This window comes from Bos taurus, chromosome 11 (genome assembly GCF_002263795.3).
Source record: "Bos taurus isolate L1 Dominette 01449 registration number 42190680 breed Hereford chromosome 11, ARS-UCD2.0, whole genome shotgun sequence".
Classification (NCBI taxonomy): Eukaryota; Metazoa; Chordata; class Mammalia; order Artiodactyla; family Bovidae; genus Bos; species Bos taurus.
Genome location: NC_037338.1, coordinates 73939105 through 73958300, shown reverse-complemented (window position 1 = coordinate 73958300; position 19196 = coordinate 73939105). Strand labels below are relative to the sequence as shown.

The following is a 19196-nucleotide window of genomic DNA, read 5'->3' as shown; positions in this document are numbered from 1 at the left end:
TTACACATACATGTCAAATTGAAGAACTCCTTTGTGGCAATAAATGAGAAGTGGCTGGTGCTTGGGAGAGGAGCAGGAGTTTTGAGGAAGTGTAGTACTGAGTGTAGCGGCTGCAGAGCCACTCCACAGACTGAAGCTAAATTGGTCTCATTTCAGAAGACCCACTGGGCTCTCTTGTGAAGGTGGGGAAGCTGGGGAGGAGAAGGCGTTCGGAGGTGGTTTGGCGGATATCCAGGGGCAGCCAAGATGGGCTATCTGGCCTTGTGGTTGGTCAAGGTGGAGGAAAACACTGAAAGTGTGTAATTTCCAGAATATTCTTTTCTTGCTGCAAAATAGAAAGTCATCTTCTGGGACTGGATGTGATGGGGAAACTCTGTTACTGGAGAAGATGGTCAGAGAAGGACTGGCAGAACAAATGGATAAAAAACCACCAGGGAGTAAAACAAAGGCCTGGAGTCCAGGACCCAGGGGTGGCCTGAAGAGGCAAGAGTAGGGGGAGGGGAAGTTGGCAGGAAGATGTTAGTCTGAGGCTGGATTAGCTGCTGGGAGAGTCTGGTTCAGGGGGCTGGCCATGGTGGGACATAACCCAGAAAATCATAAGCGGTGAAGACAAGAGAGTCTGTTCTCAACTAGACCTACCAGGGGAATTTCCTGCCAAGGGTAGTGTGTGTGTTTTCTCTTTGTTCACCTAAAAAGGAGGGGCAGAGACCTACACCCAGAAGAGCTCATGCATGACCTCCCCCCATGACTCACTCTGTAAATGTTCACCACACTTTTCCCCTTGAGCATTTACCATCTCCCGTCCTCCCACAATTGTTCACTGTCTGTCTCCTGCCCTAAAATGTGAACTTCCCGAGGGCAGGCACCCTGTCTCTTTCTTTACTGTATCCCCAGGGCCTGGAATATGTCTGGCAGGCAGTAGTTGCTCAACAGATATCTGTTAAGTGAGTAAAAGAAGCAGACTCTTCTTGGTCTGCAGAGAACCCTCCCTCAGTCTCAGTGTAGCGGTGAGAGCCTGACACCTCCGGCGAAGGGTAAGTTTTTCCAAGAGCGCTCTGTCGTCCAGGGCAAACCAGCCTCTGGCCCTGAGAGAAGGGGCTGGGGAAGAACTTGGTGTTTCAAAGGCTTGAAAACACTGCATCACCCATGGAACGACAGTTAGTTCCCGGGGAGGGATGCACTTGGTGGAGGGGGTGAGGTGGCCCTCCCCAGCCTGTCTTGGTCCTACCTTGGCACTCCCATATTAGCCCTCCACCCCTGAAAGTGTTGTTTTTCTGTGATGTGAAGGCTACAGTGGGGGTAGAAGTTTGGCTCAGCATTCTGGACCCCTCCTCTGACCTCTGAAGGTGGCCCTTCCCGTGTCTGTGCAGGGGAGATGAATCAGCGCCCCAAGCCTAAACAGCTCTCACCAGCCCCAGGGAGACTCCCTGGGGTGACTCTGAGCCACAGGTGTGGGGCTCAGGCCCTGGCAGCACTTGGTTCCTGCATCTCCATCACTGCAGCCTCTCACTTGTGAGTCCAGGAGGGACCTGGTTGGCGGTGGGGGTGTGGGGGGTTGTTCAAGAACTTTTCCCTGAGGCTGAAGGACCTGAAGGGGCAGCACCTGCAGTGTCAGAGGAAGGAAGGAGAGTAACTGCTATTGACTGTTTGCTGTGTGCCAACACTCCTCCAATGGTCTCCCATTTCAATGTAATCCTTATAAGCAACCACACGGGTTAATAGTATCTTCTCATTTTGTAGATTCAGAGAATAAGATGTGACCTGAGGTCACATGCTAGAAAGGAGCAGCAAAGTACAAATGATTTTAGGTTTTGCTTCAAAAATAGTTTGTAGTATGTGCTTTTTAAAAACAAAGATGCAAATGGAGTGGACCAGGCATATTTAAGATCTTACAAGCATAGGAAACAGTAAGAGAACTCACTGGAAGTCCATCTAAAAGCAGCCTTCGACAGGCCGTGTGTGAGTCAGTTTAAGGATTGAGTTCATGTAATAAGAGAGGGTGTGTTGTTTCTGTTATTTTATTTTTAGGTATGATTTTATTTACCTATGGTTGAACTCTTCTTCCTTCTCTGATTCCCTTAACACTTTTTTTTTGCCTTGTGTTTGATAGTTAATAAACATCACACTGGGCTTTCCAGATAGTGCTAGTGGTAAAGAACCTATCTGCCAATGCAGGAGACATAAGAGATGTGGGTTCAACCCCTGGGTTGGGAACATCCCCTGGAGGAGGGCATGGCAACCCACTCCAATATTCTTGCCTGGAGAATCCCATGGACAGAGGAGCCTGGCAGGGTACAGTCCACAAGGTTGCAAAGAGTCAGACACAACTGAAGTGAATTCGCATGCATGCATGCAAGCATCTCTTTGCATTACTGCAGTTTTTCCTTATAAATCCTCAGAGTTAGAGAAAGGCCCCCTGTGGGCTGCTGCTTGGGAATTGCTGCGGGGTGGAGGGGTGGGCAGAGGGGTGGGGAGGGAGTTGTCTGGCTGGGGCTACAGAGGATGTGGGAACCCGCCCTCGGGCAAGCAGAACTGTGCCTGGCCCAGAGCAGCGCCCCAGGACACACAGGTGTGGCCATGAGAGAGGAGGGTATCTAAGTCTTCAGACGGTTTTGAGCAGGCTTGTTGCCATGGGGGAATGGTGGGTCCAGTACAGCCAGATATTCTAACTTTTCCAGAGAAGAGAAGCTGTAAATCTGGATTTTTCTATGAAATCTTCAGCTGTTTCACCATTTGCAACCCACTAAATTGTTTTAAAAATACCTTGGGGGCCAAAGAAAATGACTTTAAGCCATCCTCTGTTAAACCCTCCAATTCAGTCCACAGAGTGTCTCTCTGTTGTCAGAGTCCAAATGATAAGGACTCGGCCCCTGGGGTGCTGTGTTCCTTAGAGCTCTCCTTCCCCAGAGGACAAAGCTAGCAGAGGAGACTGGGGCGGGAGCAAGTGCTGGGGTCCATGTGGGTCACCTGCTAACCCCCACCCCATGAGGTGTCAGCCTGCTGTGGGGTTGAGGAGTGAGTGTCACCTTCCCAGCCTCTAATGCCCGTGTCCATTGGCGCCAGACACCCTTCCCGGCCGGCCAGCATCTGTAGTGGGCGAGGATGAGGAACCAGGTGAAGTGGATGTCTTCTCATTAGCCCATCCCAATCCCCAGCCCGAAGAGGCAGAAACCATCCCGGGTTTGAGTCTTGTCTTGAGCACCCTGAGGCCAGGACACAGGTTCGTGCTGCCCTTTCTTCACCACTCCCCAACCCCCACCCCCACATCATGGGGGAAACTGAAAGAGATCCCCCTCCCTCCCTGGAAGCCCTGTGGGCCCTCTGCATCTTGCTTTGCCCTTGTGATTTTTTCAGGTAAATCTGCTAACAGATGTATTTATGTGTGTATGTATTTGTTTTGTGTGTGTCGCAGGTTGAGTTGGTTTTGTTTTGACATGTTGGTTCAAAATAAGATCACCCCTTTGGAAAATCACCTTGCTAAAGCCATTGACTCCACTTCGACTTGAGGGGTTTAATTGAAAACAGGAGAGGCACGCTGACACCCCACAGGCCTCCAGCCTGAAAGAGACCTCCAAAGAGGCACGCTGGCCCAGAGGAGGGTACGCGCCACTTCAAAAGCAAGGGCCAGCGAAGGAAAAGTTGTATCCCAGGAGGAAGGTTTTGCTTCAAAAGTAGTTTTTAGTACGTGTTTTTTTTTTAAAACAAAGATGCAAACAGAGCAGACTAGGCACATGTAAGATCTTACAAGTGTAGGAAACAGTAAAAGAACTCACCGTAAAAGAACTCTATCTAAAAGCAGCCTTGGCCAGGCCATGTGTGAGCCAGTGAAGGGATGAGTTCGTGTAATGAGAGACAATATGTTATTTCTGTTATTTCATATTTGGGTATCATTTTATTTACCTATGGTTGAACTCTTCTTCCTTCTCTGGTTCCCTTAAGACTTTTCTGTATGGTGTCTGGTAATTAATCAGCATCACTCTGTATGATTGCCTTTTCCCCATGTATACCCTCCCATCTTCGGATGTAACCTTTTTTTTTAAACAGTCTTTTTTTTTTTTTTGGCCCCACTTTGCGTAGCATTTGAGATCTTAGTTCCCCGACCAGGTATAGAACCTGCACCCTTGCATTGGAAGTGCAGAGTCTTAACCCCTGGACTGCCAGGGAAGTCCCCTCAGCTGTAGCCTTTTGAGGGCAGAGACAACATTTTACATATATGACCAAGTGTAGATGACAAATTAGGAACTGAACTTTTTTTTTTTTTTTTGCCACATAGTGTGTGTGGCACGCAGGATCTTAGTTCCCCAACCAGGGATGGAACCCATGGAAGTGCAGAGTCCTAACGCCTGGATAGCCAGGGAATTCCTAGGAACTCTATTTTAATGTAAGATATACCTATTTACCCCTCTAACCTTGGGAGATTCTTAAAAGAAGCAGAGAGGAGGGTTGCTGATTATTCGCTAAGTCGTGTCTGACTCTTTTGCAGCCCCATGGACCCCTGCCCCTTGCATTGGCTCCTCTGTCCATGCCAGGCTCCTCTGTCCGTGGGACTTTCCAGGCAAGAATGTTGGAGAGGGTTGCCATTTCCTTCTCTAGGGGATCTTCCCCACCCAGGGATCAAACCCACATCTCCTGCATTACAGGCAGATTCTTTACCACTGAGCCACCACGGAAGCCCAAGTTGGGGGCGGGGTGGAGGGGTGAGGGGTTGGAATCCACTCTATTTTGCCAGGTTAGTTCAGGTCAATCAGTGGGAGACAGGGCTCCAGGCAGACTTTCCTCTGGGAGGGTGAATGTCATTTGCCCTCCATATGGGATTCTATCTCTTATGGTTGGGAAAGTCTGATGATTAGATAGAAACCTCATTGTCTGCTAATGAGGGTGCTTTGTGACATGGCTTAGATAGGAAGGGTGAATGCTCAAGGATTCACCTAAGAACAGGATATAAAGTTAAGTGTGGAATGATTGGTATGCTCTCATGGAGGGCATCCTTAAACGCCCCATCCTAACATCCAGGATGATCTGAAGAGCGGGACCAAGTTCCCTTGGTGCATGTTAACAGAAGGAAGCCTGCGTAGTGAGAAATGCACTCACAGACACCTTTTGGGAGATATATTTAAAGCTCCAGGGGTGGTATGGCTCACAGGTTACCGCATGACAGGGTTGGCCTTGGGAATATGGTTCCTGACATCATCTCTCTGAATTACTTTCTGGAATGAAGGTTACACAATGATAATGTTCTTCACCAGAATTTTTTTAAAAATTAAGCATAAAGTTTTTTTTTTTTAAAGGCCTGGAAGGACCAGCACTTCCTCCAAGAGTTTCTCCATCACCTCCCTATGTGGTCCTGAACCGTTCAATTTCCTTGACGTCAGTTTCCTGGGTCAAGACAATTTGTTCACGCTCTTCAACCCTCTGACTTGCTCTGACTGTGAATAGCAGTGGCAACATCACAGTGTCTCTGTGGGGCTAACAATTGAGTTCCTGTTGGTGGGACTTCCTGGCGGTCCAGTGGTCAAGGTTCTGTGCTTCCAGTGCAGAGGGCGTGGATTTGATCCCAGGTCAGGGAACTAAGATCCTCCATGCCACGCAGTTTGGCCAAAAAAAAAAAGTTCCTGTTGAGGTCCCTCTCCATAGATGGGGTGGGGTTATGCCACTCAGGGCTCTTGCTGAAGCCCCCAGTAAGCCCCTCAGTGTGAGGTCTGGTCAGAGCTGAATCTGATAGGTGGACGGGGACCTTCCAATCCTGTCCTGCAAGATCAGGGTGGAAATGGAGGAGCCCTAAATATTACTTGCAAACTGCAGAGTGGGCCTGATGAAAGGCCATCCAGCTGAACCGGAGGCCAAGACTCCGCCTCTTCCTTCCCTGCCTGCATGAGATGACACGTGGAAAGTGCGCAGCCCGGCACTAGGCCCAGAACTCTGGCTCAATCAGTGTCTGTTAGCCAGAGAGGCAGAACATGGGGCTTAGGAGGTGCCTCTGGAGACAGCCTGCCTGAGATCTAGTCCCTGCCACGTCCCGTGTCCGTGGCAGAATGCCTCTCTTGTTCCAGCTGTCTCATCTGTGGACAGGGGATAGTGGAGCTGCCGTACCTTTTAGGGAAAGTCATCAGTTAGGTCAGTGTGCCCAGAAAGGCATCTACCATTCTCTTTGTGCCGGATTTCGTCTCACAGAGCCTGTTTTTTGGGGAAAACAAACCCAGCTGTCCATGGCACGTATAGGTTCTATTTGCATTGACAGAGGATGAGATGGCTGGATGGCATCACCGACTCAATGGACATGAGTTTGAGTGAACTCCAGGAGTTGGTGATGGACAGGGAGGCCTGGCATGCTGTGATTCATGGGGTCACAAAGAGTCGGACACAACTGAGCGATTGAACTGAGAAGCCTAGGGGAAGGGTTATGCCCAGAGGTGGAGGTAGCAGTAGGAATTAGAGATACTATCTTGGTTAAGAATTTTTGTCTTAAATATCAGCAAATCTGGGCAATTATATCTCAACTGTGACTTTTGAAGCAGGCAAGTCAGGCTCTCCTTAAGGCAATTGACTCACCATGCCCCTTCCTAGGGCTATCTCCCTCTTTCTCCTCTCCCACACTTGGGATATTCTTCCTTTTCCTTGAAATTTTGCTGAAATTCTGCCATGTCAGCAGTGTGATAGTATGGGAAGTGCAGTTACATCACAGTCAAGCAGAAGGCTGGACTTGTCACTTCCCACCTGTGTGATCTGGGATGTTACTTGGCCTCTCAGAGCCATCCTCCTCTGAACGGATGAACTTACATTGCAGCTTTGTTGGGTTAGGACACTAAAGATCACATGTGTGAACACACCTGGCATACAGCAAGAGCTTACTGTATGATTCTTCCCTTCCTTTTAGAGCAAAGCCCTCTTGAAGAAGCCCACCTGGTTCATCACCCAGCAGCATCAGTAAGCTGGACATTCATGCATCTAACACAATAGGTACAGCTGATCATGTGTGTAACTGTCTTGTTTTCTGTTCTAGTGTTTTTCTTCGCTTATTCCCTCCCAGATGCCTTTAAGTTGCTCTGTTTGTTGGTTTCTCAAGGAAGCATTCCATTTCCTTAGTTTGAACCGCTTCACAGACCTGGACAGTGCTCTCCAGACATGGGGCCTGGGGCTGGCGGGCTCTGAGTTCCTCCAGGTTGTGCCTGTGTGTGCAGAGCCAAAAGGCCTTTGTGAGGGTAGCTCTGTGTGTACACAATACATCTAGACAGTGACCTTGTCCAGGGAGTTGTCTCCCTGGAAAGAATATGCAGGGGAAGAAAGACCCAATCTCCATCATAAAATGGGGGCAGGAAGAGACCAGTTAGCAGCTAGGTGAGATGGGCCATGGGCAGGTCAGGGTCAGCAAACAGAAATGTTAAACAAGGGCCTCTCCCAGCTCCACCCTGGCATTAAACCCCACAGGTTGGTAATGTTTGGCTCTAGAGGCCTCCCACTGACCCCAGTCTAACTTCCCTCCACTCTTCAGTGATGGCTGAAGGCAGGGAGATAAGTGACTCCTTGAACCAGACAACCCCTAGGGAAATTCCATAGCCCCCTCCTGAGGCTGCAGTGGCTGGGGTCAGGGCTGGGATGTGAGGAGGAGGGAGGGGTGGGGAGATAAGGCCTCTGCCTTCCAGGGCCAAGGCCTGCCCTGCGGCAGGGGCCACCCTAGGGGTAGAGGTCCCAAGAAAGGCATGGGCAGTCCCTTTCCCAGCCCAAGATGGGGTGGAAAGCCAGTAAGGATAATTAGGGCAAAATGTGGGGGCTAGTGAGGCTTCCCAGGTAGAGCAGTAGGAAAGAATCTGCCCTGCCAATGCAGGAGACAGAAGAGACGTGGGTTAAATCCCTGGGTCAGGAAGATCCCCTTACTCCAGGAAGATCCCCTAGAGTAAGAAATGGCAACCCACTCCAGTATTCTTGCCTGGAAAGTTCCAAGGACAGAGGGGTCTGGTGGGCTGTGGCAACAGCAGGGCAAAGGAATGAGCTGACCTTTGCCTATGACTCAGAGCAGGTGAATCACGCCGCCCCACCTCCTCCCAGCCTCTCCTTGGCTGATCCCCCTCACCTCAGGCTCTGCCTCTCTCCCCATCCTCTTGGACTGTCTTCCTCTTGCACTTTCCTCTCCCAGGTCACCCTGCTGTGCCTGTACATCCCATTCTCCCTTCCCCTCCTCTGATGGCAAGAGCCTGGCCCTGGGCTCCCAGGACAGGCTGGCTGCAAAGGATGACCCCAGGGTGGTTGCCAAGGCAACGAGGAGAGCAGGACAAACAGCGCCCACAGTCAGGGAAGAGGGGGACCTTGGAGGATCCCAAGCCTGGAGTCCTCCTTCTCACCCTCAGCCTGACTCCCGTTTAGGGGCCCTGATCCAGGGGGAACCTTAGGCTGGCTGGCTGACCCCGCACCAGACTCCCTCCCAAGCAGCATCTGTGCCCACCTGCTGCCCTTCCCAGAGCTGCTCTTCCATCCTGGCCTCCCTAGCCCTGAGATGTTTCTTCCAGAAGACCTACCCCTTAAGGGGATGCCTAGGAGGGCAGAGCTCCTCAGGTGGTTGATTGTTGTTGTTTATTCACTAAGTTGTTGACCATAGCCCGCCAGGCTCCTGTGTCCATGGAATTTTCCGAGCAAGAATACAGGAGTGGGTTGCCATTTCCTTCTCCAGGGGATCTTTCCGACTCAGGGATCAAACTCACGTCTTCTGCATTACAGGCAGATTCCTTACCACTGAGTCACCAGGGAAGTCCATTTCCATGGGGTTGATGAGGTGAACCAAAGCCACACTGCCTATCGCCCCCCAGTGGCGGTCAGGCTCTGTAGAGGAGGGAAGAGCCTGGAGGGGCCTGGACCGCCCGGCTTGGGATTCCCAGGGAGGATTTCTAGAGGTTTTTAGATTCAGGACACAGACAATTCTTCTTCAGTGAGGGGCTGAGTGCCTGGTGGGCAAGGATGCCAACTCTGTGGGGAGGGAAAGAGACTAAAGTGATTAAGGCCTTCGGATCAGGCATGGTGCTGAAGGCATTACCCCTGAGCTGGGACCTGAATGAAAAGCCCAAGGTACACAAGTGATCTTGAGGCCTGGTGGGTAGATGCTCTCCCAGGCCCAAGTCAGGTGCCAAGTCTAAGGCTCTACTTTCAGAGAAAACAGTAGCCCTTGACACCTAAACTCTGCAAGTCAGGTTGCAAGGGTGAAGGAGTGTGTGCCCATGTCCTGAGGTTTCTGTGCACTTCCACTAAAGCTGGGTGAAGTGTGTCTGAGGACACTTGCTGGGGCTGCAGAGGATTCAGGTTATAACTGCTTGTGAATGATCTCCTTATTCCTTGGTAGTACGCCTGGGCCCCTGGTGCTATAAAATACATATTAGTCATGACCCTTAGCTTCTGAATCTTTTTCCAATTTCCTCTCCCCAGAGATGCACACTGCTAGGTGACCATTTCCCTTCCTCCTGGCAGTGGCCTCAGGCAGCACCCACCATCCCAAAGCTGACGGGCTTCAGAGGGCAATGTAATCCCTCTAAGCTCACTCCCCTACTCACCCTAGTTATGACCTCAGACCAGGCTTCAACCTTAACCTCTAAGGTCCTGCATTCAGTGAGGCCTGAAGACCTGAGGAGGGCATCTGGTACCCAGCACAGACTGCTCATCAAGTACCTTCTAGAATGAATGACAGTCCCATGCTAGGCTACATGTTCTTTCTTAATCTCTACCTTTATCAGTGCTAGGCTCTGCTTAGAGCGTGGTCTCAGACATTCAAGAGTGGCTCTCTGGACTCTGCCTCTTCAAAGGACGCCCACCCCCACCCCAGTAAGTCCCAGTTTTCCTCATGGTCTTCCTTAGGGATTCTACATGTTATAAATGTAAGCAGTCACACCCACCCAAACCTTCACAGAGCTGGGACACTAACTGTTGTTAGTTGCTTGGTCATGTTTGACTCTGCGACCCCATGGACTGCACCATGCCAGGCTTCCCTATCCTTCACCATCTCCTGTAGTTTACTGAAACTTATGTTCATTGAGTTGGTGATGCCGTCCAACCAACTCATCCTTTGTCATCCCCTTCTCCTCCTGCCTTCAATCTTTCCCAGCATCAGGGTTTTCTCCAATGAGTCAGCTCTTTACATCCAATGTATATTGGAGCTTCCAAAAATATTGGAGCTTCAGCATCAGTCCTTCCAGTGAACATTCAGGGAAATTAACAGTGCTTTCTAAAATTGGGAAACTGATTTGATGTCCATTTTCTCACACCAGGCTCTACCAAAACTGTCCTGCCATGGTGGGGGAGATGACGCCAGAGTACCCTCCACCTGTTTGCCAACACGGTCAGTGGGAGAGTCACCAAGCCCACCACCTACAGACCTCGCTTCCCAGGCAAGGCTAAGTATGCAGAGAAGATGTCAGAATCCTTGGCACTTATTAGTACTATTTGTAACTGGGAAGAGGGTCTGCAATGTCAATCAGGTTCTCTCCTGATCTTGTTCAGTTGTGTCCGACTCTTTGCAACCCTATGGGCTGTAGCCCACCAGGCTCCTCTGTTCATGTGATATCCCATGCAAGAATACTGGAGCGGGTTGCCATTTCCTATACCAGGGCATCTTCCCGACCCAGGGATTGAACCCTGCATCTCCTGCATTGGCAGGTAGATTCTTTCCCAATTCGTCACCTGGGAAGCCCAATCAGGTTCTCTACTCATCATTCTCTCTCTTACAACAGTAGCCATGGGAATAGGAGTTTCACATAGGCTGAAGGTAAGCAGCCCAGCTGGGGCCTGAACATCATTTAGTGGAGAATACAGTATTTACATTCTAGGGAAAGGAATGAGAAGGTGACTGCTCCTTGCCAGGAAAGTTATGACAAACCTAGACAGTGTGTTAAAACACAAAGACATCACTTTTCCAACACAGGTCCATACAGTCAAGGCTACGGTAGTTACGTACGGTTGTGAGAGCTGGACCATAAAAAAGGCAGAGCACCAAAGAATTGATGCTTTTGAACTGTGGTGCTGGAGAAGACTCTTGAGAGTTCCTGGACAGCAAGGAGATCAAACCAGTCAATCTTAAAGGAAATCAACCCTGAATACTCTTTGGAAGGACTGATGCTAAAGCTCCAATATTTTGGCCACCTGATGCAAAGAGCTGACTCAGTGGAAAAGACCCTGATGCTGGGAAAGACTGAAGGCAGAAGAGGATGACAGAGGATGAGATGGTTGGAGAGCATCACTGATGCGATGGACATGAACTTGAGCAAACTCTGGGAGATGGCGAAGGACAGGGAAACCTGGTGTGCTTCAGCCCATGGGGTTGTGAAGAGTAGGACACGACGACCAAACAACATTCTGGGGAAGGCATCTTGCTGTAAAAACTCCAATGGTGGGGGCTCAGTGCCAGCAACAGCCTTTCTCCCCTCTTCTCCCTCCCTCCTGAGCCAGGCAGGTCATTGGTCTCCCGGACACTGAGATGGTAGACCATGTAGGACTCACTCAGTCACGAGGCATCTGTGAGGTTGGTCTTCTCCAAGTTCAAGGCTTCACCTATGACAGCTGCCCCACCCTCACTCATAGGGGAAGGTCTTTGTTTATCGAGTGGTGGGGAACCAAAAAGAAACAGCCTAGGATCACCAGTCCTTCTGGTATCCTGGCCAAGAAATGTGGGAGGACAGCAGAGTCCCAGACTTCCCTTCTGGGAGGACAGCAGAGCCTTCCCAGAAGGGAAGTCTCTCTTTCTCTACAATAGACAACTGATGCTGTCCCTTTTCCACCTGACTGGCCATGGTTTCTTGCACTGATATGCTTTTCTCCTCCTAGAATGGTGTTCCTCACATTGTGGTTGGATCTACACCACCATCACCACCACCATCACTCAGGAGCTTGTTAGAAATGCAGATTCTCTGGCTCTGCCCCAGGTACTCTGGGGGTGGGACCCAGCTCTCCCTATTTTAATAAGCCCATGGGGGATACTAAGTTTGAGAGCCACCGGCATTGTCTCTTACACCTAAAATCCCCCAGGAAGAGACTTACTTGGTTTTCTGATCCACGTGTGGAGGACCTGTCCAGTTGCATGCAGCTTGCAGTGATGGAATGTCTGCCCAAGGAAGGTGGGCTACCCATGTCCCGCACCACCTCCAGCAGTCACCTGACCCCTGACAGAGGTGTTCAGGAAAGGCTAGGTTTGGAATCTACTGCACAGCTCCTCACAAACCCTCGTCTTCCAGAAGGTGCAGCAGGAATTCAGATGGCTCTGGGCATTACCATAGCAACTGTACCTTTCCAAAGCTGTCATGGACTACAGGAGCAGGGCGTAAGCAATGCAGAAGAGGGGGAGTCTGCTGGTGGAAGAAGCACACCCAGCAGTGGAGAGGGCTGTGACAATAAATGGAACCTCAGCACGGCTGGGATTTATGAACCTGAACCTGGTGGGATCTTGACTTCCTTGAGACCCAGGATGCCTCTGGGACCTCTCCAGGGGTCTTCCTAGCTACACATCAGCACCAGCCCAGGGGGCCCACAATGCTGACAGAATATGCCAGTTCTCTCAAAAGGTCATTTTTATGTGTACTTAGTCACTCAGTCGTGTCTGACTCTTTGCAACTCCATGGACTATAGCTCGCCAGGCTCCTCTGTCCTTGGGGTTCTCCAGGCAAGAATAGTGGAGTAGGTAGCCATTTCCTTTCTCCAGGGGATCTTCCTGACCCAGGGATCAAACCTGGGTCTCCTGCATTGCAAGCAGATTCTTTACCATCTGAGCCACCAGGGAGGCAGGTTAAAGTAGGCTAGCTCCTAAATGGTCATGAAGCAATTAAGAAGGAAATGCCCACTACAGGATGTATCCTGTTACAGGTCAGGGTTAAGGACAGGGACCCAGCTTCAAGCTTCTGGTAGGGGTCTGTATTCAAAAGCAGATGCCAAGCAGCCAGGAGGCACAGCAGGGGCCTTAGATAATGGTAGATATTCCAGCTGGAAAAGAAATCAACTGTTGAGAATTTATATGAAAATGGACCACCCAGACATGTGAGTAGTCCCTGTGGCTCTCTCCTGTCTGCTTAGGATCTTCTGGGTGCTGGTAAAGTGGGAGGCTGGAAGTTTGGAGCCTTTCCTGTGTTTGAAGACTCTGACTATACTCTTCGGCAAAGGCCAAGCAGAGAGACAGCTGGAAGGTGGTCAGGCCTGCGGGGGCCCAGGAGACACTGCTGTTCACACCTGCACCTCAGCTGGCCCAAGCCCTTGGCTGATTTGAAGCCACTAGTGCTTCAAATCTGTTCCTTTGAGTATTTGCACTCTTTGGAAGAAGCAAGCAATGCACATGAATCAGGAGGTGGGATCTTATCTGTCCTCAGGGGCAGGGTGTGGGAAGTCAGGATTGCAGAGGCAGCACCGAATCACCCATCGGTGTTCTCTGTGAGGCCCGGCCTACCTAGACCTTCCACACCTAATCTCACCACTGGTTGGCACTGACTGTCCCCCAGGACATTCCATTTGGTTCCTCTCATCTCTCTGGTCCTCCAGGCAGGCTGGGACCCCCGTCCCCTACCCCCATTGGAGCACCTTGACACAGATGTTCTTTCAGGGAAGCTGCCTTGGCATCCCTGGGGCCTCAGCTCATTGCAGGTCACACACTGGGCTCTGTAGTGCATGGGAGCTGCTGGGGGGTGGGGACGGGCGGCCGCATGCTCTCCCCCAGGCACCAGGGTTTCTCCCGAGGCTCCCAGAGGAGTGCGTTTTTTTCACACCAGCTCTGGCTCCGGTTTTCCCTGCTGCTCTGGCACATCTGGAGTCTTCCCAGCTGCTCCTGCCCCTCACGTCTGGTCTTATCACACTTAGCTGCTGGGCAAGGTGTTCCCACGCGAGCCTCGACCTCCTTCAGGAGTGGGAGCCACGGAGGGAGAAGGGGGTGCGAAGGGAGTCCTGCAGAGCGCCCCACCCCTGCTCCTTCACCCCGACTGCTACCTCACGAGGCTCCCAGGTGACTCCGATCATGGCCGTGGGCGAGCCCACGACAGGCTCGGTGCAGCCCTCCCTCCTCCGACAGCGGGCCGGGGTCTACAGCGGGAGTGCGTGTTGGGGGTGGGGAGAGGCGAGAGTCGGCACTGAGGCCTCTCGCTTCATTCCAGTCACTGCCCTTTATAAATATTTATAGCAGTTCTGCTACTAAAAATAACATCCTGGAGCCCGGGGGTGGGGGGTGGGGGGGTGGGAATAAATGAAAATCACCGGGAATCGGGATTGATTAGCCTGGGTGAGGGAGCCGGATGGCACCGGGAGAGGGGAGAGGCTGCGCGAGCGAGGCCCCCGCCCCGGACGGCGCTCCCTCTGGCGGTCACCGGTCAGCGCGTCCCGCCTGGCCGCCCCGGCTCCGCGACACCCGCTCGCCTGCTCTCCTGCAGCGGCCGGAGGAGGTAGAGAACGAGGAGAAAGAGGACGAGGTGGAGAAAGAGGAGGAGGACTCGTCGGGGTTGCAGGGGCAAAGCTCGCTCGCTCTCTGCTCCTGCTTACCGCCTGGGCTGCAGCGCAGCGGCGTCGAATCGGGCGGAAGTGTAAGCAGCGAGAGAGAAAGGAAGGAGGCTATTTTTAGCCCTGTGGCCAGGGTGTGAATGTCTGTAGAACCGAGCAGAGCCTGAAGCTGTCTCTGCACGACAGAGGGAAGAAAACCTGTTGGTTTTTAAAGGTCAAAGGTTGGCAGGAAACTCGTGCCCCCATCCCGGGAAGCAGCCCGCGTGCTGGCGAGATGCCAGTAAGAACTCCATCAGCACACGCGCGCGCGCGCGCACACACACACACACACACACACACACACACGAAATTGGTGCTATTTCTCTTTTCAACCTCCAGTAAATTCTAGCAAGAACTCCATCAGCTCTCTCTCTCTCTCTCACACACACACACACACACACACAACGAGATTCGTGCTGTTTCTTTTCTCTTTTCAACCTCCAGTAAATTCCCGTTGCAGAGATGAGACCATGCCCGGAGGAGAGTGATGAAGATGCTAGTTCATGCAGGACTGTGCGAGGGTGTGGGGGGTGCGCCTGAGGCGGCACCGGCGGTCCCTCCCACTTCCCACCGGCCTGGGCTCCCCTCTCCCTGGCAGGTGGCAACGTCTGGCAGCCTGCAAGCCTGGTCCAGGTGTGCAGCAGAAAGATGGACAGGAATGTGCCTCTGGGAGAACACCTCGCCTTCTTCGAGTCGGTCGGTGCCAGCTCGCTCCACGTCCCCTGTGCCTGTGCAGGACAGATGCACGGTGATTCCCGGGCACTGGTGCAGGGTCTCAAGGCAAAAGCGTCTAACATCTGCCGGGACCGGACAATGCACGGGGATGGTGCTGTCCGGCTGCTGACCTTGTCAACTCAGGACACTATAAGAGGGACAGGACTCACACCCTCCTTTTAGGGAAGCGAGTGTTCTCTTTCTGGGGGTATCTTGGGTCTTTGGAGTCTTGCTTAGGTCACAGGGTCAGGAAATGTTTACAGGAAAGAAAGAACTGTGTTTGCAGTGCAAGGCTTGGAAAGTGGTGGTTTCATGGGGTGAAGAATTGTGACTGAAGGGAAGGGCAAAGAGGCTGGTGATGTGCTGAGAAGCCCTGAATGGAAGGGGAGAAAGCCTCAGCCTCACACATAAAGTGAGCAGAACTTAAGAGTCCACCTGAGCATTTAGGCTTTTCCTTAACTTTCCGAAACTCTCCCCGCTTCCAGAGTTTCTCACAACACACCCCTCCCAGGGTCAGAGGACAGCACTAGTAGCAGAGGAGTCAGGGCTGGCACCAGGCTCCTGGGTAGTGGGCCTTAGTTTCCTCCTGTGTGCAAAGAGGGGTGGGCCAGCTGGTGGACAAGCCTGTCCTCGTCCCCCAGTTCCTGTGTGCCCTGGGGAGAGGGGCCCTGGCAGGCTCCCCAAGGGCAAGTCAGCTCCTGACTGTCTCTTAGCTGCAGCAGCCACAGCCTGCTTCAGGAAGGGCCTTGCCCGCATGCGCAGTGAGCTCAGGGACAAGCCTGCCCAGCCTGGGAGGCTCTGTGATTTCCAGGGCGGCCAGAGAATTTCCACAGCTCAGGCACTGCCCGCCTTCGGCTTGCACGATCCCTGAGCCGGGGAGACTCAGAGAAAGCAGGTCCAGGAGGGCAAGCAGGACAGAACCCAGGGCCTGGTGCAGATGGGGAAAAGTGGGGCTGTCAGGGAAAAGCCTGGAAGCTGCTCCAGGACAAGAACACTCAGGAGGGCCTGGGGAAGGTCCTTTTCTGGACCGTGGGCTGCAGCTCTGGCTTTTCTGTCTGGAAGATCTGTAACCAAGGAAGATGGTCTAACTTTTAAACACATGAGGTGGGGGGAGGGGAGGAAAGCAAAGACTAAAAAAACAAAGAGGCATCTCAAGGCTGCACCAAAGGCATCTATCCTTGAAAGAACTCTTCTCTTGAACAGATTGGTTGTCCAAGTATTTTTGTTCCTTCCTTTTAGCTCAGTGCAGACCTAGAAGCCGCAATACCTTGGAACTGGAGCTAGATAAGAGTTAAGGTCCTAAGATGGAAAACCGTGAAAGGCGAACTCTCAAGGCAATGGGCATTTGCCTGTGAGGAAATCTGAACTTCTATTAATTTTTTTTCCTTTTTTTTTTTTTTTAGGAAGTGAGAAGGTGCAGCTTGGCCAGGCACCATGGGAAACGACTTTACGGAGTTATTAGTGTGACCCTGCACTGGCGGTGGTTTGGACATCTGGAGAAAATGACAGAGGCTGCAGGGAAATCAGAAGCAAGGAGGAAAGAGAGGCAGCCCGGGGAAGTGAGTTTTGCCACCTGCATCCCAACACAGGTGACACCTGCCTGAAGCCCAGGCTCAGAGCAGTGCTGGATGGGCCAGTGTCTGCAAATGGGGCCGAGCAGGTGTACTGGTGTAGCTGCACAAAGAGAGGAGGTGCAGCGGGGCTTGTAAAGGAAAGTTCAACTTGCATCTCGTGTGCCGGGGCAGCTCTGGCTTGGGAACTGTGATGGAGGAGAGAGAGGAGGGAGTGGGCCGTGGGGGAGGGCAAGGAGCACTGTACTCACCCATGCTTCCTCTCTGGCCCGGCTCCTCCGCTAACCTGTGCAGCACAGACACAAACGACAGTCGGAAGTCACAGTCGGGGTCTCCTTGCCACCGGGGGTTCTCCTGGGGCCTCCCCAACCCATGGGCTCCTGGACTTGTTCTTTGTCTCTTCTTAGGTCAACTTTTCCCAACCAGGTTTGAAAACAAGGGGGAAGTCACATGACCTACAACCAGCAACTATGACTGACCTAACGCAGCCATGGATACACATGCCTCTCAGGAGGAAGATAAATCATATGAAAATGGAAAGGAATCCACCTTCAACCTAGGGAGCAGTTACATCAGAGGGCACAGCCCACGTGGTTCTGAAAATGAACAAGGTGAAAATGGCTTACACTTTGAAAAGAGCATTCATTATTTCCTTCCTGCAGACACATCTGCTGGGGACTCTAAATCAGACTTCTGCTCACCCTGAAATCTTGAACCATCATCTGGACTGTCAAAAGCCTGTATCTATTCTTACCAAGGACCACTGCTGTCAGTCTCCCAGACACGTACCAGCATTAAGCATGCAAACTGGATTTATAGCTCTCAATACCATGATGGCAGGTGCTAGGAGAGGTGATTCTGAAGGACACAGGGGCATAAGATGAGGCTGTGGAGTAGCAGCTGAGGGCTCTGAAGTAACATGGGGAAGTTATGTTAGCCTATGTTTCATCTGTACAGTCTTGGTTACAAGGACTGACCACCCAAAGTGAGGGGAAGGCACTCCTTCAGTGGAGCAGAATCGTCTCCCAGGATGCACCCGGACAGGGAGCCAGGGTGGGCAGGGAGAGGCCAGGGTGAATGTGGCTGGGAAGTCGGGCTGGGTCATGGGTTCTTCAGAAGTGTCCATTTGGCTCATGGTTTCCACTGAGCAGACTATGCCTCATGGGGTGCTGACCTGGTTGTGTTTATATTATGTCAGCATGATTTCGACCCCGAAGAAGCCAATCTTTCTCTCTTTCTGGTTGATAGTTATTGCTCTCTAATGTCTGGGTGACAGTAGTTGCTGCCACCTCGGTCTACAGTATTAATAAAATCTCATGCCTAGATCATGGTGGAGAAACAAAAGCTTCATCCATAAAAAACACCTGGTTTTACAACTACACCTACATAACAGCCACATGTTAGCAACAGGGGCCTATCCTGGGACCCATACAGTGTTGACAGCCAAACATCCTTTTTAAACCCTACCCATCTCTCACCCCAACTCTTAACACTCTGCCCCCGGGGATGACACCTAAAAAACCCACAGAAATGGAAATTCAGGCATTCTCACAACAAGATTTCACATAGACACACATAGCAAGAGAGACAGAAAGAAGAGATGTTGACTGGGCTACACAGGTGCAAAGACAGAGGGTCCCTGAGGCCAGCAGGTACCAGACAAGGGAAACCATGCCCAGTCCGTGTGTGAGACACAGCCTCTGTCCAGACTGAAATCAGGCCTAAGGCTAGAGTCTGTGGGCAGGGCAAGGCCCAAGGGATCAGGGCAGTCTTCTGTGTGCTTTGGGGGAACAAGGGAGACTGAGGAGAGGCCCTGGGAAAAACTATTGGGGAAGGGAGGGTATAAGGGGAGAGAGGCCAAAGAAGCAGCTGTTATGTCTTCAGCCAAGAACATTCCACATGAAAGCCGGGATCTGCCTGGATTGTGTGTGTGCGCATGCATGTGTTTGCAGGGTGTGTTTACATAAGCGTAAATCTATCTCTGTGTGTCTCCTCTTCTCTTCACCTCTTGCAGTACAGCCCTCCTGCCTCCTTCCTAGTCCCTCATCGGCATGCAAAAGTCAGTTTTCTCTGCAGCATTTCTAGACGTTTCAAATACCACTGCCCTCTGCTGCTGACCTTTTGACAGCTTTATGTCAAATACATCATTCTCATTAATTCATCATAGCTGTTGTCCACTTTCTCCCAGGCCTCGCTCAGACTCACTTGATGATAACAGCACCTGGAGTATGTTTTTCTTCCCCCGACTCATCCTTGGTGATTCCAGTGTCCTTGCTGACAAACTCCAAAGACCCCTCTCTCTCATCCACACGAGCCGCTATGGGGAAGCACTCTGGACCTTCCCCTTCTAAGGTGCTCCCTTGTTCTCATCACAGCCTCCTTTTCTGTATCCACTTCTCTCCACTCTTCCTTAAGACTTCTTTCACTGCACTT

The 19196-nt window shown here is 51.6% G+C and overlaps 1 protein-coding gene and 1 long non-coding RNA gene across 17 annotated transcripts in view; one reads left to right on the top strand and one right to left on the bottom strand.

Annotated features, from left to right (window-relative positions):
- The first annotated feature begins 634 nt into the window (after nucleotides 1-634).
- Nucleotides 635-18088, top strand: LOC104973427 (uncharacterized). Of its 8 annotated transcripts, none has more exons than XR_009496504.1 (4): nucleotides 635-1034; nucleotides 6875-6957; nucleotides 10245-16751; nucleotides 17190-18088. It is a non-coding gene; the product is annotated as an uncharacterized lncRNA (long non-coding RNA). The 8 variants fall into 8 exon arrangements; XR_009496501.1 differs by having other exon boundaries at nucleotides 17171-18088; XR_009496502.1 differs by having other exon boundaries at nucleotides 638-1034; nucleotides 10245-11894; nucleotides 11998-18088.
- The window catches only part of DTNB (dystrobrevin beta), a 241753-nt gene continuing 237441 nt past the window's right edge, over nucleotides 14885-19196 (bottom strand). For 8 of the 9 annotated variants that reach the window (XM_059891335.1, XM_024998836.2, XM_010810228.4 and 5 more), the window contains 2 exons: nucleotides 17015-17049; nucleotides 14961-15206 (listed from right to left, as the gene is read on the bottom strand). In XM_059891335.1, the coding sequence (XP_059747318.1) occupies nucleotides 17045-17049 (5 nt within the window). In that variant the 3' untranslated portion in view covers nucleotides 14961-15206; nucleotides 17015-17044. Of the gene's footprint in view, nucleotides 15207-17014; nucleotides 17050-19196 lie in introns of all 9 variants that reach the window. The other variant, NM_001192800.1, reaches the window with a different exon arrangement.